General features: G+C 40.0%; 1 protein-coding gene across 5 annotated transcripts in view; it reads right to left on the reverse strand.

Annotated features, from left to right (window-relative positions):
- celsr2 (cadherin, EGF LAG seven-pass G-type receptor 2) overlaps window positions 1-23969 on the reverse strand; it is a 314788-nt gene that overhangs the window by 1012 nt on the left and 289807 nt on the right. For 2 of the 5 annotated variants that reach the window (XM_073030493.1, XM_073030495.1), the window contains exons 26-34: window positions 21983-22095; window positions 20472-20551; window positions 19621-19747; window positions 18482-18604; window positions 15836-15963; window positions 12467-12567; window positions 11299-11472; window positions 8799-9035; window positions 5316-5565 (exon numbers count right to left, since the gene is read on the reverse strand). In XM_073030493.1, the coding sequence (XP_072886594.1) occupies window positions 5316-5565; window positions 8799-9035; window positions 11299-11472; window positions 12467-12567; window positions 15836-15963; window positions 18482-18604; window positions 19621-19747; window positions 20472-20551; window positions 21983-22095 (1333 nt within the window). The other 3 variants (XM_073030494.1, XM_073030492.1, XM_073030491.1) reach the window with 3 other exon arrangements.

Here is a 23969-nt window from a genome sequence, read left to right on the forward strand (position 1 = left end):
TAAAATATACAAAATAACAACTTTAATGGATCCAGAAATTATACTAGTGTTAACAGGTTTCTAATCAAGAAATAAAAAATTCTGGGCAAAATAATCTGCCAAACTTTCAGGTTGCAACACCCGCTTAACTACATTTATTTAAAAACCTACAATATGTACATTAAAGAATTCACTGTACAATTCACCATGAGAAAGCATTTTTGAACTATTTGGTGAAGACATCAGTGGGAAAAATCATCACCAACTTCTCGTAAGATAAAATAGTGGAAGCTTTGCTTTCAATCAAAATATTCAAACTATACAATATGGACAAACATCATATTAACAGAAAAAAAAATGAGCAGCATTATTTAAATAAAACATCCTGGATTTCCTACTCACTTTTTCTTTAGAACTATGTTAACCAACTTTAAAAGGAAAAACATGTACAGCACACATTTTCTCTCAAGACAAATTAAAATGATATCAAAATATCTACAAACAAATGTCTTGCAAAAAAAATGTTCAAAATAGGCATTGGTCTGAGGACTACTCCACTGTACCTGGAGCATGAAGGCCATGTGGCTAAAGGCAATTTTTTCCTCCACATATGTTGAATGTGGTTACAGTTTTATCGGTTTGTATTTGTAAATCATCAGTTCAGTTCATTGTCTGAGCTTCTTAAAGGGTCCTGCCAGATGCTCAACAGTAATATATCTCCCAAAGGCAAACTCAAATTCTTTTTTTTTAGTAAAATATTCATTTGGGTAAAACAGAAGTATCTGGTTCAACGTTTGGAATGTAGAAAAAGTTTGTTGTTGCCACATAGAACAGGATGACCAACATTTCTATTTTCCTGTACATCAGCTTCTAAAAGTAATTATTGTTTCCGTAAGAAAAATACACACTTTCTGATCCCGTATATCTGATTGATAATGCCATGCCATGAAAAATGCCATGCTCCTAAGCAGCTAAATGTTCACATAATTTCAAAATAATGAAATATTTTACTTGCAATTCAAAATTTGTAGTCTTAAACAGAAAACAGTCACAGCTACATACTCCAGTGGATGGTTTTGTTCCCTTTTCGTATGTCCCATTACCGGCACAGGTAAAGGAGTCAAAGCAATTATGATCGAGCTTGTCTTGGGGAGGCTTCAACACAGACCTTATTATTATAAACTGTAGTTACAACATATTCCCTGAAGCTTCAATTCTTCCATTCTTTTACACATTATATGAGAACGTGAAATTCTGAAGCTTTTGCTTCGTAGAATTTTAATTGTCCTGAGTGCTCGTAAGTGTGTTTGGGTGCTTTTTGGTATTTTAAACCTGTTCTGACACCCACTTTGTCCATAGCACTATCCATAAACAGAACAATGTCTCGGCATAATTTGGCACTGATAATAACTAGCAGTCACAACTTCAAGGACACACACTCCACATGACAGCAGTTCTTCTCACATTTAAGTGTTCGGTTACGTGCAGGTCTGTACCTCAAACAAGGTACAAGTCTTCTGTGCTATCTGAAGTAAGCAAAGTGACAGTCTGGCAGCTTTAGCAGTTCCTCGTGTCCTGTGCTGACATGAGAAGTCATATGGAGGTCTCATCACTGCTACTATGTGTGAAAAGGACAAAAGGAAAAAAAAAAATGCATGATCATGATTACATGTTCGAGAATCATGTGATGGAAAGCAATTATGCATTTCATCACTGGAAGTGTATGGTCGACAGTGAGAAACAGCCTCAAATTAATTATGCACATGTTTCAATGGAGAAAATTAAAAAACAGAAATCTACAGGTTTGATGAGGAGAGAAAAGGCATAGACATTAGTTTATTTCATAAATAGAGATATATAAATACTCATTTTAATTAATGACAAATTGATCTGGTTTCGTTAAATTCAAAGGTGAAAACTATTATTTAACGTAATAAATATCAAGCTCCCATCTGCTCCTTCACAGACGATTCATTATGCAGAATGTTTCCCTTGCAGACAAACCGTGCAAATTCATGAAATTCTTATCAAGTCTTGCATCTTATATTTAATGTTGATTATTTCAAATATAGTTGTGTTCAGTTCCATAGAATAACATTTGCACATTTCCAGGAGCAAAGAAGCCAGCATGTATCGAACAGTATTGATTTCACTGTCCCTACCAAGCTTTCAAATCTCGATTCAATGTCTGACCTTATTTTTTAAATTTGTTTCTTAATTGTCAAAAGTAATCTTAAATTGTACTAGACACTTCCTTCATTTGAACCATGCGTTTGCTGATGGAGTAAATCTATAATGATATCACACAAACACAGACATAACCCTCCCCACATTCAAAGACACCTTCAGGAGGCAGCATTAATCATTAAGGACTCTTGCCATCTCGGGCATGCCATCTTCCCATCAGGGAGGAGGTACAGGAGCCTGAAGACCCACACTCAACTTTTTAGGAACAGCTTTCTTCCCCCTTTCATCAGATGTCTGAAGAGTCCATGAGCAATACCTCTCTATACTTCTTTGGCGCTATCTATCTATCTATCTATCTATCTATTTATTTATTTATTTATTTATTCCTGTAACTCATAGTAAGTTTTATGTCCAATTATCTGCAGTTTCTTACACAACTCTGAACATGGAATGTTGGCCTTTATTACAAAGGGAATTGAGTACAAGAGCAAGGAAATCCTCTTGCATTTGTACAGAGCCCTGGTGAGACCACACCTGGCGTATTGTGAACAGTTTTGGTCTCCAGGGTTAAGGAAGGACATCCTGGCTGTAGAGGAAGTACAGCATAGATTCACGAGGTTAATTCCTGGGATGTCTGGACTGTCTTACGCAGAGAGGTTAGAGAGACTGGGCTTGTACACGCTGGAATTAAGGAGATTGAGAGGAGATTTGATTGAAACATATAAGATTATTAAGGGATTGAACAAGATAGAGGCAGGAAATATGTTCCAGATGCTGGGAGAGTCCAGTACCAGGGGGCATGGTTTGAGAATAAGGGGTAGGTCATTTAGGACAGAGTTAAGGAAAAACTTCTTCTCCCAGAGAGTTGTGGGGGTCTGGAATGCACAGCCTCGGAAGGTAGTGGAGGCCAATTCTCTGGATGCTTTCAAGAAGGAGCTAGATAGGTATCTTATGGATAGGGGAATCAAGGGATATGGGGACAAGGCAGGAAACGGGTATTGATAGTAGTTGATCAGCCATGATCTCAAAATGGTGGTGCAGGCTCGAAGGGCCGAATGGTCTACTTCTGCACCTATTGTCTATTGTCTATTAGTACTGCAACTGGGGAAGTGGGTCAATTGGAAAGCAACAGATGATTGGGAAATGGGTGATACTATTCAACTGGTATCAATAGGTTAAGATATTAATGATTCTATGTAGGGCCTACATTGTTTCTTGGCCACCATAATTTACTCTAACTGGAAATTGCCCACTATGTTATCTACAAAAGATTTTTTGATGTTGGCATATAAAGCCCATTATTGCTGCCTACAGCATTATTTAAAAATGAAAGTGGTGAGGAAATTAAAAGCCAAGGTAGCAGAGCTGCTGTGACATCACATATAACTTCATGGAAGAATTGGTTACATGGGAAAGGAACAAAGATTTGTGTCCTAGTTGATTAAATGTGAGGTAACAAGTTCTGTATTGCCTTCTACTGAAAATACAGACCCCTTTAAATCAGGGGTCTCTCGTATACCCATGATAGGACTTGTTAAACTTGGCTTTTAAAGAAAACTTTTAATGATAATTATTCTACTAATAAGTTTTAGAAATGCTATTCCTCAGTATTTTCCCTTTTTCTAGTGAAATACTATGATTTTGCTCCTTCCTGACTGTTTTTAACATGTGTCTAACCAGGAATCACTCATAAGCCATTGAAATTTGGATAATTACATGCAAGAATAACTCATTACTAAAATACACAAATTAATGCAACAGAACTGTAACAATAACAACATAATCCTTTGAGATCCCAATTACATGTTAATTGCAATGCAGGACAGTGTGTAACTCTAGATGGCATGAAACAATTATAAGGTGAAACATAGAAACTCAGAAAATAGGTGCAGGAGTAGGCCATTTGGCCCTTCGAGCCTGCACCGCCATTCAGTATGATCATGGCTGATCATCCAACTCAGAACCCTGTACCTGCTTTCTCTCCATACCCCCTGATCCCTTTAGCCACTAGGGCCATATCTAACTTCCTCTTAAATATAGCCAATGAAATGGCCCCAACTGTTTCCTGTGGCAGAGAATTCCACAGATTCACCACTCTCTGTGTGAAGAAGTTTTTCCTCATCTCGGTCCTAAAAGGCTTCCCCTTTATCCTTAAACTGTGACCCCTCATTCTGGACTTCCCCAACATCGGAAACAATCTTCCTGCATCTAGCCTGTCCAATCCCTTTAGAATTTTATACGTTTCAATAAGATCCCCCCTCAATCTTCTAAATTCCAGTATCAGCCTAGTGCTGTTCAATTCATTGACCACAAGATGGCAGAACTGACTGTTCACTTCCATAACATACAAACTACAACAATCCATCAATATATCTTAATACCAAATAACCGGATGAATTTTCATTCCCACTTGATGGCTCTCTCCTGCCACTCACAATGATGTGCAAATAAGTGCAAACTCATAAACTTTCACAGCAATGATCATCTATTACACGACTTTGCTGTAACTTTAACTTTGGGATAACTTTAACTGACCAAATATCATCCACTTACAACATTCCTACATTAAACCTGTACCTTACAACATGAAACAGTTGATTAAACACAAGAACAAAAATTCAAGTGAAAAATAACTTCCAAGTATGCCATGAATTTATATTAAGAAATTAATTGTTTAGGATTGTTTAATATCTTAGGCTGAAACTTCTAATTTTCCTATTTTCCTATTTTAACTATTATTTTAAATGAAATTTAGCTAAAGGAAAACCATATCTCATGAGTAATTTTATGGCTAGTAACTATTTAAAGATTATGCTGCTGACATAAGTGCCCTTAGTTTAATAATTTTATTCATTATTGATTTGAAAAACACCTGCAATGGACTGAGCTGCAATTAACAATGCCTTTTCTGCATTACACTCATGTCTTGTAATATTTTTCCACTTTGCTGGTCAGGTCCTTTTGTGATACCTTTGGGTCGGCACAAGCTAAGTACAGAAAAGACATCACGAGTGAATCTGCAGATGCTGGAAATAAATAAAAACACAAAATGCTGACAGAACTCAGCAGGCCAGACAGCATCTATGGGAGTAGGTAGTGATGACGTTTTGGGCTGAAACCCTGTGCTTTTACAGAAAAGACATACTCACTCGGAGCCCGACGAATCTTCATCTACTGTGCCTGTTTTGATACTCATAGGTATGGGCATCATCCCATTCATATGCTCTGCTGTCGTTTGCCTCAGCTTTGTTAAACCTCCTGACCGACTTCCTTCACTTGACCCCACCGAAGATGCACGTGAGGAGACAGTGGCTGATTTATGATTTGAAAGTTCATTGTGTATTCGGTTGATGCTATTCTTCTCTGAGAACAGTGGTAACCCCCTATTTTTCAGAATTCCTGTATGTTTCAATGGAAGACAAAAACATTCAGTAATTGATTGCAAATATTGACTTATTTTCCAGATGTCCAAATATCAATATTCTTGTAACAGAGGTGACTGCAGTAATGATTAATGATGGAACAGTACTTGATTACAAAGCACTAAACACCATTTTAAGTAATTAGCAGAAGTATTAGAAGAGAGAGGTAAAAAAATTCATAACACCCAAACCAGCATTAAAAGCTCCAGGCGATGAACATTGTGGAACAGTATCAGAGGCTCAAGAAACATGATTTGTTGTTTCTCTTGCAATTAAAAGCACCAGGAAATCTGATTGAGGCATGTCAGAATTCACATTTGGCCGATCAGAAACCTTGCAGAGTTCTACAACATACACCATTGGTGTTAGAGATTGGAGTGGGGACAGGCTCACTTGGTTCACAGTGGGATTCTTTTTATTTTGAAAGCTCCGTATAAAAATTATCTATTTGTGACTCGTTTATGTCTTGGCTGGCCAATTCCTGGCATCTCCCAGATCAGCAGAGGAAAGTCTATGAATGCTGAACACCTTTGTCTTCTCACTCACTGCTATTCTTCAGGCCGTTCCTTGGACTTTAGGGCTCCTAGCTACTCTTCCTCTGGCAGCACCTGCAAGCAGTACATGATGGTGAAGTCTCTGCTTGTGCTTAGCTTGTACTAGAGGGCAGCCCGCACTAACGCAGACAGCACAAGGAGACCAGTGGCATTACCCATTGCTAGGGTGGTACTTTCAAAGCTCTCTTTGTTTCTGTGCTCATCTTCAGAGGTTAGAGAGTTCACTAGTGTGAAGTGTCAGCAAAACCGATAACCACTATTCCCCAGAATCCATTCCCTAGGCAATTCTGGAAAAGCAGTGCCGTCTTCCCTAGAATGAAGATGTTAGAACGTATTCTGGAATTACGGGAATAGAGCAGATATTAATAAACAAGAATCAGTCTCCAATTCTTAATATAAATTGTAAAATGCAAACAGTAGATGGAAGCTAAAAGTACACCTTTGCAAGTAAACAGTACTGCCTCTGGAGCACAGACTAAGAGATATGGGTTGCAAAATGATAACTATGAGACACTCGCATGTGCATCGGCCAAACGTTAAGACAATGGGGTTATGTTAATTGGCCTGCTTCAGTCCAGGCAACCATGGGCTTAAGTAATTCGCACCATTGTAAACAAGTTCAAGGTGGCTTGCAGACCAGACTAACTATTGAAATTCTACTGAATCACTGCTGTTACCATTGATCTTAAGGGTATAAAAATGTGATGTACTTTTAAACGTGTGAGACTCTACCAAGAGAGTCTGCAGAAGAGTGCCTGTTTGGTGTGATGAATAAAGACTTCTATATCAGCAGCTTCAATATCTCGAATATATCTCCTAGAAACTGGAAGGTCTGCATTATTATGCAGAGCTATTAAGGGATCAATTATAACAAATGGCTGTCTGTATTCTTATGCATGAGGTTTCATCTCGTCACCAAACTCAAAATTAATTAAATTATTTCTGTGCAGACGCAGCACTCTGACACAATGATGTGTAACCTGATTGGGAGACTTGGCAGAGATCTGCTGTGGCTGCTCAGAACGTTCCCATAGCGAGGAAGTTCTGGGTCAATTAGACTTAAAACCTCCATGGATAGAGTAATTGAGCCAGGAAATGAAGGACAAATGACTTCTAACAGAACGTCACAATGACAGCCTTGGGAAGCATCAATATTGTTGATCGGAGAGGTTTCCGTGTGGCTGCAGTAGTGTGTCATGATGAGGTGCTGACGGCTTGCACCAGTAAGGCACAGATTAAAGGAAGGTCTCATTGGCTAAAGGCTGGGAAGAACACTCAGTGTTAGTTGTAGCAGTTCTGTGAAGCTTGGAAAGGGCTTGAGCAGCCTGTAGTGAGCTTTAAAGCAGACCAGACTGGTCCCCCAATGTCAGCAGCATTCACTTGAATTACAAAATAAAGCAACGATCTGGGTTGGAGTTTTTCCACTCCATTTATGTCAGCAAGTGTAGAATGAGCAGTACATGAATAATATTAGTTAGGAAGAGCACGAGTCCAGAAAAACATCACACATACTGACGTGAATGCCTCCCAGGCACCTAGTCCAGTTTGGCAAGTCATTTCACCAGAAGGCAATTTCCCCCATCCCTATTTCTCTATTCCTCACTCTGAGCTTTTAATTCTTCTCACCTGCCTATTACTTCTCCCTGGGTCCCATCCTCCATTCTTTTCTCCTATGGTGAACTCTCCTCTCCTATCAAATTCCTTCTTGAGAGGAGACATGATAGAGGTATGCAAGATATTAAGAGGAATAGATAGAGTGGACAGACAGCGCCTCTTCCCCAGGGCACCACTGCTCAGTACAAGAGGACATGGCTTTAAGGTAAGGGGAGGGAAGTTCAAAGGGGATATTAGAGGAAGGTTTTTCACTCAGAGAGTGGTTGGTGCGTGGAATGCACTGCCTGAGTCAGTGGTGGAGGCAGGTACACTAGTGAAGTTTAAGAGACTACTAGACAGGTATATGGAGGAATTTAGGTGGAGGGTTATATGGGAGGCAGGGTTTGAGGGTCGGCACAACATTGTGGGCCGAAGGGCCTGTAATGTGCTGTACTATTTTATGTTCTATGTTCTCCAGCCCTTGACCTTTCCTGCCCACCTGGCTTTAACTATCGCCTTCCAGCTAGCCTCTTTCCCCTCCCCTCACCTTTTTATTCAGTCCTTAAGAAAGAAGAACCCTGGCCCAAAACATCGACTATCTATTCATTTCCATGAATGCTGCCTGAGTTTCACCAGCATTTTGTGTGTGCTGCTTTGGAGTTTCAGTATCTGCAGACTTTCGCTTGTTTATGACCCTTTCTAAAGATCTATACTGGGTCAAGCTGAAATTAGAGCATGACAATCCAAAATAACTAGCCTTTATCAATGCAATATCTAGGTTTGTAAGTTTCAGTGATGCTTCTTTGATCTAATTGCTCCTTCTGGTCAAATACAGCATACACTCCGAGTAGAATATACTACATTGAATCTGCAAGTCTTCTCTAAAGCTGAATGGACAGCTTTCAGTGTAATGACTGCAGAGTATTATGTCTTTATGCAAACTCCAAAACCTGTGTCAATTTCTCTGAGTAATAGCACCTCAGTGAATTACACAATGAATTCTATACAACCCCATTATACAAAGAATATACGCATAGGTGAAATGACTTTGATCAACAATTACCTTTCTGAGGCTGTGCGTTAGGGTTTGGCAATGACGTCAATACATTTTCTTTGTACAGATTGTCCCCATTCTCCTTTGGCCTTTCATCTACATGGTTGAACTTCTCTCGGTGAAGCTCGATATTTGCGACTGTTTCAACTTTCAGGTTCCCTGATCCACCATGATCCTCACTTTCACTGGCCGTTGTCATAAACTCCCCAGGCCAATAAGGTGTAACATGAGAAGATATGTTTTCCACTAGAAAAATACATTGAAGTTTGTTTGAAGACTGATAATGATGATAATTAAATCTTCTTAATATGAAGGTAAATACATAATAGATATTAACCCTGAAAGTGCTAAATATACACACAAAATGCTCGTGGAACGCAGCAGGCCAGGCAGCATCTATAGGGAGAAGCACTGATGACGTTTCAGGCCAGCCTGAAACATCGACTGTGCTTCTCCCTATAGATGCTGCCTGGCCTGCTGCGTTCCACCAGCATTTTGCGTGTGTTGATTGAATTTCCAGCATCTGCAGATTTCCTCCTGTTCAAAGTGCTAAATATAGGAAGGTTTTCCAAATATTTAAATTTATTGAAGTGTTTTAATGTTGGGGTAGTTAAAGTTTTCAACTTAGGTGCTAATTTCACAACCTTTATAATCAACTTTGGGTGCCATGTGAGTGTTGATATCAACAATTTACAACCTAGTTATTTTTTTTTAAAATCAAGGTCAGAAGTAGTCTGTTGGAAGACTTAAGGCTGATTTATACTGGTGTGTACGGGCTACGTCGCAGCCCTGATTTTCACTTCTGCGTCGCTCTACGCCATAGTGAGCATGCGTTGGTGTGCACCAAAACACTAGTTGGCGGTGGGGTTACTATGTTGAGTTTCTTCGTGAGAGACATTTCTTTTGACTCTCACAAAGAAACACTCTTTTGCATGGCCAGTATTATCAGCTAGCTATTGATATGGGTGGCAGAGTGGAGATACATCTCTACCAAAAGAAGAGTAAAGCGCTGCCTCCCTCCACTAACAAGCAGGTTACCCTTGGGCAAGGTGTAGCACCTGCTTAGCCCACCAATCAGGGTCATGTGGAGCCATGGGAGCAGGTGCTGGATGGTCATATGAGCAGTAGGTGCATATCACAAGTCCTGGTTTCGCAACCACTGACGCTAGGCAGACAATCTCTGAAGAGTGTTGGTAATGGCTGGGGTCACCCGTCTTGTAAAGACACTGCCCTTTTCATAGCAAAAGGATTTGAGTACAGGACCAGGGAGGTTCTACTGCAGTTGTACAAGGCCTTGCTGAGACCGCACCTAGAATATTGTGTGCAGTTTTGGTCCCCTAATCTGAGGAAAGACATTCTTGCCATAGAGGGAGTACAGAGAAGGTTCACCAGATTGATTCCTGAGATAGCAGGACTTTCATATGAAGAAAGATTGGATCGACTAGGCTTATACTCACTGGAATTTAGAAGATTGAGGGGGGATCTTATTGAAACGTATAAAATTCTAAAGGGATTGGACAGGCTAGATGCAGGAAGATTGTTTCTGATGTTGGGGAAGTCCAGAACGAGGGGTCACAGTTTAAGGATAAAGGGGAAGCCTTTTAGGACCGAGATGAGGAAAAACTTCTTCACACAGAGAGTGGTGAATCTGTGGAATTCTCTGCCACAGGAAACAGTTGAGGCCGGTTCATTGGCTATATTTAAGAGGAAGTTAGTTATGGCCCTTGTGGCTAAAGGGATTGGGGGTATGGAGAGAAAGCAGGTACAGGGTTCTGAGTTGGATGATCAGCCATGATCATACTGAATGGCAGTGCAGGCTTGAAGGGCCGAATGGCCTACTCCTGCACCTATTTTCTATGTTTCTATGTTTTTTAGAAGGTGATAATGGCAAACCACTTCTGCAGAAAAATTTGCCAAGGGTAATCATGGGCATGGAAAGACCATGATCACCCACATCATATAACACGGCACATAACGAACAAACAATATATTGATAGATTAGAGCGTGGTTGATACCATTAACATGACTAAGTGATTCATGGGTAGACTAGCACATTATTGAAATTATTAGTTATTAAAAGTTTGCAAACATTGTGAATAAAAAGTTTCCAAACTATCACTGCTGACACCTGCACCTCTATGAAAATATAGCTCTCTCATCAATAAAGGTATTAAAAACAGAACACATCACTGATATCAATGAGAAACCAGGTAAGTTCAGAAATTAGGTTTGATAAATTCAAATATGAATTTATGACAAGCAAGGAGGATGCTGTAGTTGACATGGATCAGTTGGGCTGAAAGGCCTGTTTCTATGCTCTATTACTTTGTGACAATCAATGTTTATATTATTTATTACATTAGTTATAAAAAGCACAGCTCTAAAAGGATCTTATTTGTTGATATCTGACTTTGCTTAAGTTCAATGGAATGAAGTAGAAACTGGGATTACTGTTAACGTTCTCAACAATACAATGTAAAAAGGCAATCTGAATGACTTCATAGTCACCTTTTGGAGTGCTGTGATTAGGATGTTTTTCGTTATTTTGCGATATAATGTTCTCCCAGCCTGGCTCGCCCTGATACTCTTCATCTTCTTCACTATCAGAAGAATGAGTGGAAGCATAAGATCCACTTTGGTCATCTTCCAGAGAAAGGTCACTGTCCGAGTCTGAATCATGTTCTGTTACGAAGAAATAAACGACACCCTCATCATTCATCATGCAGTAAATCCAAAAACCATTTTCAATGGAAGGCTACGTTATAATGGGATTGTTCAACGGAATGTCTCTATCAGTTCATTTAAATTATTATAGTTCCAAATCTGACATTTAATGTAATGTTTCTGCCAATATGAAATTCCACGTCACTGATAACATGCATGAAGCATATATTAAACCCTCCGCCAATTTTTGTCCATTAGTTTTTTTGCTACCTGAGAAATTAGAATCAAGTAGGACAAGTTCTGAATCGCATGTAAGTGAAGTTGAAAAATAATGGCGATTTTCCCCTTGTTTGAAAAGAAAAATAAATGTAATTCCTCCCTTTGAGGAGGTATCCATTCACTCCTCAGATATGGACTGAGTAAATGTATAATATCTTGAATAGCCTATCTATTTACCTTTCCCTTAATTTTTCTTCAAGCATTTGTTATTCAGAATGTAGAAATATCCACTGCCACTAATAGCGAAAAGCAAGCTAATATTCAATTTCAATTGCTTCTCAGTCAATAAAGACCACTTAAGTAATTACTTGCTTGGTTGACCAAAGAGAAATAGGAAAGGGTGCAGATCCTTTCTTCCCTCTCAGAAAATACTATTCATATGCAGAGCAAATAATGATCAGAATCTATCAGTACTTCAAGTTTCATGAGGCTAAACAATATAAATCATTTGTATTTAACCTTTTCCCTAAAAATATTTGAAATTTTCAAAATATGATCTCATTTCCAATTGTACTCCAGTTCAAAACAGACTTTCTTAAAGAAACAGCATGCAATCATTAACCAGCTTGTTATTACAGAACCTTGTGGTTTAATGTTTAAATTCAATTCTCTTTTTAATAAGCTCTGAAATAATTAGTAGATTACTAAATTACTTCAGAGAATTTGCAGATTTTTTGAGGTAATGTTCTGAAACTGCCTGGTGAGGGAGACACAGTAGCAAAAAATCTCTTACCATCTGGGTTTGCCTTAATCTCATGGAATAATGAAGTGGCATGGTCAGTGAGAGCAAGTTGAGCTTGACTTGAACTACTATTATTCAAGGTAGCTTCTTCCCTAAAGGAAACACAACGAGTTGTCAGCAACACAAGAGATTCTGCAGATGTTGGAAATCCAGAGCAACACACACAATGTGCTGGAGGAACTCAGCAGGTCAGGCAGCACCTATGGAAATGAATAACCAGTCAACGTTTTGGGCCAAGACCTATCTTCAAGACTGGAAAGGAAGGGGGAAGATGCCAGAATAAAAAGGTAGAGGGAGGAGAAGGAGGATAGCCGTAAGGTGATGGGTAAGAAAGGTAAAGGGCTGGAGAAGAAAAAAATCTGATAGGAGAGGAAGGTGGACCATAGGAGAAAGGGAAGGAGGAGGAGGCCATAGGCAAGTGAGGACAGTGGAGAACAGAAGAAGAGGGGAGGGGGAGGGAGTCTTTTTTACTGGAAGGAGAAATCGATATTCATGCCATTAGGCTGGAGGCTATCCAGACAGAATATAAGATGTTGCTCCTCCACCTTGAGGGTGGCCTCATCATGGTGCAAGAGGAAGCCATGGACCGACATGCTACGAGAATGGGAATTGGTCACTGGGAAGTTCGGTTTTTGGCACTTGGAATGAAGGTGCTCGATGAAGCGGTCCCCCAACTTACAATGGGTCTCACCAATGTAGAGGAGACCGCATTGGGAACATGGAGAATAAAAGGGCGGGGGGGAGGGTAAGAAGGATTGCTAGAAGGTGATGGGTGAAACCAAGTGGGTGGGTAGGAGAGGAGGATGGACCATAGAAGAAAGGGAAGACGGAAGTGTACCAGGTGAGGTGATAGGCAGGTGGGGAGAAGAGGTAAGAGGCCAGAGCAAGGAAAGGAAATTTTTTTACCGGAAGGAGAAAACAGTGTTCATGCCATTACGTTGAAGGCTACCCAGAGGAATATGAGGTGTTCCTCCTCCACCCTGAGAGTGGCCTCATCATGGCAAAAGAGATGGCCATGGGCCAACATGTCAGAATAGGAATAGGGATAGGAATTAAAATGGTTGGCCATCAGGAAATTCTGTTCTTGGCAGATGGAATGGAGGTGCTCGACCAAGCTGTCCCCCAATTTATATTGGGTTTCACCAGTGAGGAGGAGGCTGCATCAGGAGCATCAGATGCAATAGACAACCTCTACAGATTCACAGGAGAAGTGTTGCCTCACCTGTAAGGACCTTTTAAGGCTCTGGATGGAGTAAGGAAGGAGGTAGACGGGCAGGAGCAGCATTTTGGTTGTTTGCAGAAGTATGTGCCAGGAGGGAGATTTTTGGGGAGGAACGATTGGACAAGGGAATCATGGAGGGAACAATCCCTGCGGAAAGCAGAGAGTTGCGGGGGGGGGGGGGTGGTGAGATATGTTTGGTGGTAGGATCCTACTGAAGACAGTGGAAGCGAAGTCACAGACAGTGATGTGTTGATGTGTTGAATGCAGAGGCTCATTGGTGGTAGGTGAGGACAAGAGGAACTCTCTCCCTGTTAAGTCGGTGGGAAGATGGGGTGAGCTTGGATGTCTGGGAAATGGAGGAGATGCAGGTGAGGGCAGCATCGATGGTGGAGGAAGAGAAACCTCGTTCTTTGAAGAAAGAAAAGCTGCGTCCTGGGAACAGATGTGGCAGAGATGAAGGAACGGAGAAAAGGGAATAATGTTTTTACAGGAGACAGGGTGGGAAGAGATACAGTCAAGATAGCTGTGAGAATCATTAGGTTCATAAACGATGTCAGTAGACAGTTGTCTCCAGAGATGGAAACAGAGAGATTGAGAAAGGGGAGGAAGGTGGCAGATATGGCCTAAGTGAATTTAACAGCAGGGTGGAAGTTGGAGGCAAAATTGATGATTTTTCAGCAATACAGCAACTAGGGACAGCACTAATATGACACATTAGCATCACATAAAATGGACAAAACTGAAGAACTAAAGTTAGCATCTCACCCAGACATTCCCATCACTCACCGCGTCTGAGATTTCCCTGAAACCATGTTATGTCAAAACAACAAATTTTACTTTAATGTCTGTTGGATATAAGGAGTGAAAGAGATATAGTAGTTTGTTTCAGATGAGCAACATAGGATCAGCTGCTGTTACATCTTTCTCTATTAATTTATGAATAAATAACACCCCTTCCAAAGTGAATGCAGTGAATACGTAAATCTAACCAGAACAAAAATAATGCACTAATCTTGCCTCTGCATTATAGTCCTGATTCTGATTCTGACACCTCATTTCAGGTGATGCTTCCTTTGCAATTTGTCTTCACAGAGAAGTTGCATGCGGGGCAAGGAAATTTAACACTAGATTTCCATTTGAATGGTCAATGTTCATTATGTCCACTGGCAATTTAAAGACAAAGCCCTTGATTGGAAAAGCCTATAAAAACCAATGGATACAGCCCAACTGAATACTGGGAAAACCCTCCCCACCTCTGAGCACCTCTACAAGGAGCTCTGTTGCAGAAAATCAGCATCCATCATCAAGGACACCTACCATCCAGGCTGTGCTCTCTTCGTACAAACAAGAGAAAATCTCCAGATGCTGGAAATCCAAGCATCACACACAAAATGCTGGAGGAACTCAGCAGGCCAGGCAGCATCTATGGAAAAGAGTACAGTCAACATTTTGGGCCAAGACCCTGACGAAGGGTCTGATGAACTCCTGATGAATGGTCTTTGCCCGAAATGTCAACTTCACTCTTTTCCAGCTGCCTGACATGATCTCTTCTTCTTGCTGCTTGCATTACATAGGAGGTACAGGAGTCTCTGGACCCAAGCCAACAGGTACAAGAATAGTTATTACCCCTCAACCATCATCTCATGTTCACAATATTTATTTAGTATTTTTGTTTCTTTTTTTTTCCTTTTGTGTTGCACACTTTGTTGTCTTTTGAACATTAGTTGTCTGGGGTTTTTCACTGATTCCACTGTGTTGTTACAGTGAATGCTCACAGGAAAATGAATCTCAGGACATATATGTATTTTGATAATAAATCTGAACCTGAATATGAAACAAACTAAGTTGGAAAATTAGGGAGGTATATTTAGAACTTTCTAGATGTTTGGGCTAAGTGGAATGTCCTGCCACTAATGTAGGTTGTTGATGTATACAATTGATATTATACTTGATATGCATGGAATATGAAATAAGTGTGTAACAAAGAGATGGCTGATGGTCTGGGTCGAGAACCTGGATCAGGGAATATAGATGACTGGCAACTCCTTTTCGAAATGAAAGCAGGATAGCGCTTTAAATCATGACAGTGAAATCACAGTAGTCACAGTGCAGCACCAACCCCTCCCCGTGTGTATTACCTGAGAACAAACGCAATGTAGCTGTTGTGGCTTTTTCCTGACCTTGAAGCACTGCTCACTGACCCAGATGAATCACCAAAGGCTGACCGATACGTACGACCATCAATGTATGTGTTATTACACAATGACTGAAATCAAATAGAAAGAATTTATTTAACAAGTTGAGTCAACTTTTTTCAATAAAGATAACATTTTACTCTTTATGCATTTACTGGCTGTTCTTAATTTCCCTTTACAAGCATATGGCGCGCCATTGAAGTCCATGTTATCTGATAAGTTGAGGAGGTGACAGAAGCTGCAGAACATGCAGGTATTTGTGAAAGATGGGTGGTGGGTCTACTTTGACATGGATACTGCTGAGCTTCTTGAGTGTTGTTGGTATTAAAAGGTCAGAAGAGTAAACAAGAGCATGCAATTACCAAAACAATACTACATTGCTACTAACATTGGGCAGGAGGTACAGGAACCTTAGGTCCCGTAAGGAACAGTTATTACCCTACAACCATCAGGCTCCTGAATTTCACTCACTGAAACTCTGAACTGATTGCACAACCTACAGACTCACTTTCAATTGATCTACAACTCATGCTCTCAGTATCCATTATTTTATACAATACATCTTGTTTTTCACATGGGTTGTCTGTCAGCCTTTAGTATACATTTTTCTCATAAATTCGGTTGTATTTCTTTATTTTCCTGCAAATACCTGCAAGGAAGCCATTTCAAGGTAGGATTTGGTAATATATATGTATTTTGATAATAAATTAATTTTAACTTTGATAGATCTATTAGATGAATGGACTGTTTCCTGTTTCTGCCTTAGGTCTGCATGTTGTAGACCGTGATGATAATCACTACTAATTTTACATCAGCTTAAGTGTTATTGATGCATCAATTAACCAGGCAAGTGGGAAGTATTCCATCAGGTTCCTGATTTATGTTGGTTATGGAATGTACTGTATGAGGGAGTCAGGACTCATTCAAATACTCAACCACTGGCCTGCTTTTTTGGCCACAGTACTTAAGTGACTGATTAAGCTTCTGAACAAAGGTGATAACCACCCCACCCCCCCCCCCCCCCCATCTCCCATGTTACTCTCAATGGTGACGTGGGTGAATACCAAAGAGAGACTCACTCTCTTCGAGGATTGTCAGTGTCACAAGCAGCACAAATATTATCCCAGTTTTCACTCTGACTTTGAAAATTGTTCAGATCTTGAAGCGTGCCTGCTTACTATCAGAGAAGTTGCCATTGGAATTTAACGCACGCAACCCTCAGTGAACATCGCTAGATCTGATCTGCTGAGGGAGAGGAGATTATTGAGAAATCAAAAGGTGGTTTTATCTAGGGCAGGGACCTGAGGAACATCCGCAGCGAAGCCTTGGGGCTGGGATTACTGGCCTCTAACAATCACAACATTAAACAGGAACAGGCAGTGGAGGGTTCTCCCTAGTTCCAGTTGACATCAGTTTTACTATGGTTTGTTTGTTTACTTTTGATTGATTTAGATACAGTGCAGATCTGGCCCTTCCAGCCATGCTGCCCAGCAATCCCCAAATTTAATCCCAGCCTAATCACGGGACTATTTACAATGACCAATTAACCTATCGACAGGCACATCTTTGGAGGAAACTGGAGCACCCAGAGGAAACCCACACAGTCACGGGGAGAAAGTACAAACTTCTTACAAGCAGCACCAGGAATTGAACCCAGGTCCCAGCATCTCAGAAGAGTCTAACTTAGAAGAAATACAAGAGCTCTTATATATTAACTTTTTGATACGAAGCAGCAATGGAAGAGTAATCAATTAATTGTAAATTTGGAAAGAAATCTCAAAAGGGAAAATAAAAACGTTAGATAGTTCCTACAGGTGACTCCTCTGTTCTATATTGTGATTGTTCTGCAACCTGAAGCTACATCATCAGCTCGTGTTAAGAATCATGATTTTAAAAAAATAGTATTTATTCATTTCCTTCTTTTCCTTACATAAATCCTGTGAGAGCAAAGCTTATTCTTTATCTTACATTCTTGGGCAGTGATTTGTAAATTCTATAGGGGTGAATTATTGTTATCTGAACAGCAGTACCACAGAGGTTGTCTGTACTGTACTTTAAAAAAAAATCTGTGAATACAAGATTAAGGGAGCTAGGGCTTTACTCTCTGGAGAGGAGGAGGATGAGAGGAGACATGATAGAGGTATACAAGATATTAAGAGGAATAGATAGAGTGGACAGCCAGTGCCTCTTCCCCAGGGCACCACTGCTCAATACAAGAGGACATGGCTTTAAGGTAAGGGGAGGAAAGTTCAAGGAGGATATTAGAAGAAGGTTTTTTTACTCAGAGTGGTTGGTGCGTGGAATGCACTGCCTGAGTCAGTGGTGGAGGCAGATACACTAGTAAGATTTAAGAGACTACTAGACAGGTATATGGAGGAATGTAAGGTGGAGGGTTATATGGGAAGCAGGGTTTAAGGGTTGGCACAACATTGTGGGACGAATGGCCTGTACTGTGCTGTATTGTTCTTTGTTCTTAATACAACACTGTTTACAAGTGAAACTAAAGTTATTATTTTAGAGTTTTATTGGAGCAATATTTCAGTAAACGTACAAATATGAAGGATAAATCAAAAAGAAAGTGCTACTAACAGATGCCAGTGTTGATTTTGTTGTGACCACAGTTTCATCTGAGTTCTTTTTACTGAAGACACACTTGAAGGCTTTCCTTACTTCCTTGTTGAGAATACAGCGGAAGATGAAGATGAATGGACCCTACAAACAAGAAATCTATTAGTACAATGTAGCAGTACAGTGGATAAAAGTATGCTTCATCTCCTCTATCATTAAGATCACTTCATTAGGGTCTCCTCAAAGAAAGATATTTACAGTCCCAATCTGTCACCCAGGAGTAATCCCATTTCATCAGCCATATCATAATTGTTTAAGTTTCTTGATATCACAGTCTTTATTGTACATCCCAGCATTATCTTACGAATCATGCCAGTGGTTGCTTGTTCCTCTCTCCCTCTTTCTTAAATCTTGTTACCCTCCAAATCTTCAGGAACCATTCCATAATTAACTGCATTTTGAAAGGTGATAAGCAGAAAATCTATCAATATACCCATCTCTTACATATAGAAAATTGAGCTCTTGGGATTTATCAGTTTTCTTGTTCTTTGGCAACTCTTTGTTAAGTTTTTTTGCCATCACTAATACTATTTTTTTTATTTCCACATTTGCCTTTTTCACAGATGTTACCTGACCTGCAGAGTATTTCCACAATTTTCCGTTTTTACTTCTTAATTTTACAAATGTTTTAAGTAATTATCCTAACAAAAATACATCAAATCAAAAAGAGAAATGCATCACTTGGAAACTGCATAAAATATTTAAAAACATTTTCCTGTTTTCCAGATTTTTTGCCCGTTTGGAAATTCCTGGGTGCTACTCTGTACGGCTCAGTAGTGTCCCATGTGAACTGTAAGTGGAACTCAAAATTACAAAAAGATCTGTGTCAGCTCCGACTGGAATGATAACTGACACCCAATTCAGAAATGAAGATTGGCTAAGTGATTTCTTAATCCCTAGTTTACTTGAATCCAGCTTCATCCCCAATCACTCTTATCATACCAACTTGCCAACATATATGATTTGTTAAACATAATGACAAAACAGCCAAAGGAAGTTAAAAGGAAACATGGTGAAGGAAACAGAAGGAAAAAAAAAACACCATAAAGTGAGCTTCAAAGCTGATCACTGGATTAAAGGTGAATGATGGAGAACTTTACCTGGAGACAGTTAAACCCAGCAAAGAGGTAGTGGAAAATAATGGTGTCACTGTTCACTGAAAGCAAGGCCAAGAGCCAAGTGCACGTAACAAGCAGCAGCACCACAAATGCTGTACGCAGTCCAGATCTATCAAAACATTCAGCAAAAGCAAGTTACAGCTACTCTGTTGACTAGAAAGTCCAAATTCACATTTGCTTTATAATGTTATTATAACACGATAATCACTTTAACATTGAATGCCAGCTATACACATACACCTGGTAGAGCACAGGAGGTAGAGGTGGATGGTGGCGACAGGGTTTCTATCTTCTTAGTGACTTTTGTCAGGACGTTTCAGCTCAGGGGACTCAGGACTTAGTTTACTGATTAAAGTACCCTCCGAGAAACAAGGCCCAGATGATGTGAAACTCAATTTTAGCAGAGGCACAAAAATGGCCAACTGAGGATTGAGTTTTCAATGCGTCCCGATTCAATTTTTGATTTGCATTGATTAAAATATAATGGAAAACCTTCTGCTTCCATCCAATTGGAGTCACAATAATGTCAAATTGCAACTCCAGGGTTTAATAGGTCAGTGCTGCCAAATGAAGTGGTACCCAATTGCCCAACATTATTAAATAATGGTACATTGTTCTGGATTGCTTCTTCCTTTTTCTGAAAATCAAACTGCTGATGGATAAACTATTTGGGAGTGGGAAATAAAGAAATATTTCCATGCACAAATTTAGTACCTGCTCCTTATTTGAATAATTACTTATATTTTTAGCACTTCGTGTTGTGTGTTTCTATTTTGATTACTGTTTTAAATAGAACTGCAGCTTTGTCAAAGATTTAATCGGAGAACACCTACACATTCCCCTTCTTCTCAAAACCTTGGTGTCTCGGCCTGCAGGAAGCCTTGGCGGACAGAATATACAGGAAAACATTCATCTGCAAAACAGAGAATATAATATTTGCAATGAGCAGGCAACACTTGAGCAACAGCACATTACTCTTTGTCACTTCCTAACTTCTTGCACGTACATTTCTAAAACAATGTAATTATCAAGTTTTAAGTGAAGACAAAATTTAAGGAAGGCTGACTACTACACACTGCATAAGCTTGTATTATAGAGATTATTAGCTTTATTTGTTGCATGCACAGCGAAACATCACAATATGTAGTGAATCTCATTGTTGCCATCAACATCCAACACAGTCTGAGAAGTGCTCGTATCACCACGCTTCCGGCAGCAACATAACATGCTCATAACTTACTAACTCTAACCGATACATCTTTGGACTGTGGGAGGGACCCGACCACCCAGGGGAAGCCCATGAGGTCAAGGGGGAGAACTTACCAACTCCTCACGGGCAGCAGCAGGAATTGAACCCTGATCTTAGAGCTGGTAAAGCGTTTCGCTAACCACCACACTACCATGCTGCCCCAAAGGTTCATTGTAATAACAGCTCCGTTCATTCGCTTAACATGATCTTGTACATGGGAGCAACTACTTTATCACTGTATGGTGCTTCACCACATTACCAAACTCCCACGGTGTAAGAGAGGAATTAAGGAAAGTGAGAAAATGCTGCAAAATGTGAAACCGAAAATGGAAATAAGCCTAACTAGGAAGGGAGACAGTTAGAAAGCACTTGGGCAAGGCATAAGCAGTGCTTTGTCGGCCTTGTAAAGCATGGAGACTTGTTAATATAAAATTTGCTGTGCTTGCACTAACATGATAAAGGGAACTGACGGGATTTAAATATGGAAGCAATTAGGTATACATTCTATCTACATGCAATACTATGATGCGTCAAATTCTAATAAGGAGAAGTGACGATTCAGCAAGACTGAATTAGCAGTAAATCATGACTATATCACTACTACCATCAGGCAGGAAGCACAGGAGCTTTAGTTCTTACACTGCCAGTTACCCTACAACCATCAGGCTCCTGAACTTCACTCATCACAACTTGGAGCTGATTCCACAACCTACAGACTCACATTCAACAACTTCACAACTCATGTTCTCAGTATTATTTATTTTACTTATTAAATTATCTCAAGGTAGTATATACTAACATATATATATATATATATATATATTTTGATAATAAATTTGCTTGGATTTTTACTGATCAATGGGATTAACGGCCTGTTTCCTGTTTCTGCATTAACGTTATATGTGGTAGACCATCATAATAACCATTACTGACTTCAAATCAGCTACAAAATCTATTTCAAAATCCCATGGAGAATCTGTTTCAATATCTAATAAGGTGACCATCCCTCAATAGCAAAAAAGTTGACAGTGCCATATATCAGATTGGTTCTTGTAGAATACATTTGATGATGTAAGAACAAATCTTCAGACTTACAGAGACTGCTGCAGATATGGGACCTGCAAAGCTCCATATCAAAGTGTCATAGATGGAGAGCCAGCAGAAATCAGGATTACCGTAACCCTCAGGATCAAGGCCAACAGCCAAGCCTGCAAGAGGAGTCAGAATCGAAAGAAGCAATGTTTAGAATACAACAGGTAAAAACAGAGGACGTTACTTTTCCATTCGGACCCTGGAGTATATAAGCCGGCACTCTGAGGAGACAACGCCCTCAGGTGAACACAGAAGATGGCTTCTCAATTGCAGCTGAAACGGCTGCAAACATTTTGCCAAGCTTGGCGATCAACCAAACTTCCAAACAGCCAACCTGAGCTACCAATATTTTGCAATTTTTTAGAGGAGGTTAGTGTTGAACTTAAGACTACAGGCCACTGTGGCAAAGGCAGTAAGGAGCAAAGTGAGAGGGACACCATTTTTACCATGTTTATGTGCTTTCCTAAGAAATTCCAGTAATAGAAGCAGGCTCTCCTTTCCCTGCATTTCTTCTCCTGCCATGCCAGCTTTGGAACCAGTGCCTGCTACCTCACCCAAACTCCTGAGAATATGATAGGCCTGCTGGAAGTTCCAACCCTATTAATAATGGTGATTTTTGTGGGGAAAGATGCAACAACCACAATGAAATTCAACAATCTTCAGTATAGTTCTTGGGTAACAAAGATCAGCACTGCGAAATGTCAGTAAATTTTCCCAGAACATCAATTGTCAGCACCAGAGGACATCTTTTTAAGTAAAGTTGAGGGGAGATATCCAACGTAGATTTTTTAAAACGGGAGTGCTGAATGCTGGGAATGCACTGCCAAGGGTAGTGGTAGAGGCTGATACAAGAGGGGCATTTAAGAGACTCTTAGACAGGAACTTGGATGTAAAAAAACCAAGATGGAGTATTATGGGCTGTGTAGGAGGGAAATGTATACTTGATCGCGGAGTAGGTTTGTAAAAGTCATTACAACACCATGGGATGAAGGCTCTTTCAGTGCTATAACTGTTCTAAATACACGATCACGGAAAATTTGTGAGTCAACTTCAGAACGCGAGTAGGTTGGTGACATTGTGGAAAATTGCGAGGTGCTTTGATATGCAATATTATCTTGAAATCCAAGGAAAGTACCAGACAGCCACATGCAAATTTGGCAGATTCATCCGTAAACTTCATTGAATAGCACAACCATTGCTGAATGCATTTGAAATTATCCTGGCTACAGTCATGGATTTTGCAGATCATGCAGAGAAATTCATTTTCAGCTGCCAACTGTCACCATCTCTGTCGGTTTGATTTCAACAATAAGCACTTCCTTTGAGAAGTAATTTCCTTTGGGATCAATAGAATATCTATCTATCCAACTTACATACTTTGGAAACTAACAACTAAAGATAAGCTTCATCTACATAAATTCTATACAGTGATCTCTCCATCTCCTTTAGTAGAACCAACATTTAACAACCAACCACGCTCATGTTGCAGTGACTACAGCGCCCCATCTCTCACAAGATGCTTATTGGAGTATGGCTATATTTTAATTAATTGAAATAGAAAAAGAACAGGACCAAGCTAAATGCATGCTAGTTTTGCTTGTGAATTGATTTGATTATTACAAAGAGGTAGAGTATTGCAACCATTCACTGAGTGGGAGTACGTGAAGTGATCGACCTTTTCAATCAGGTCCGCGCTCAATATTAAAAAGGCGGGACTTTGGGGTAGTTTTTCGGAGTTAGACTGTGACCAATCACTGAGCAGGATTCATTTGAAAGGGTGAATAAAAATAACACAAGTGCAAGCAGAGCAGCCATTGTTGCAAGTGGACCGGTGTTTGGAGTGGCTAAGGCTCATCAGGCTTGGGTGAGGTAAAGTATCTAGCAAGTTTCTCTTTTTGTTCTTCACTCTTCATTCCTCATCTGTTAGGGCACAGCAGTGTAGTAAGAATGGCTCCAGGACAGAGTTTAGTGTGAGATGTGGGAATTCTGG

Source organism: Hemitrygon akajei, chromosome 27 (genome assembly GCF_048418815.1).
Source record: "Hemitrygon akajei chromosome 27, sHemAka1.3, whole genome shotgun sequence".
Lineage (NCBI taxonomy): Eukaryota > Metazoa > Chordata > Chondrichthyes > Myliobatiformes > Dasyatidae > Hemitrygon > Hemitrygon akajei.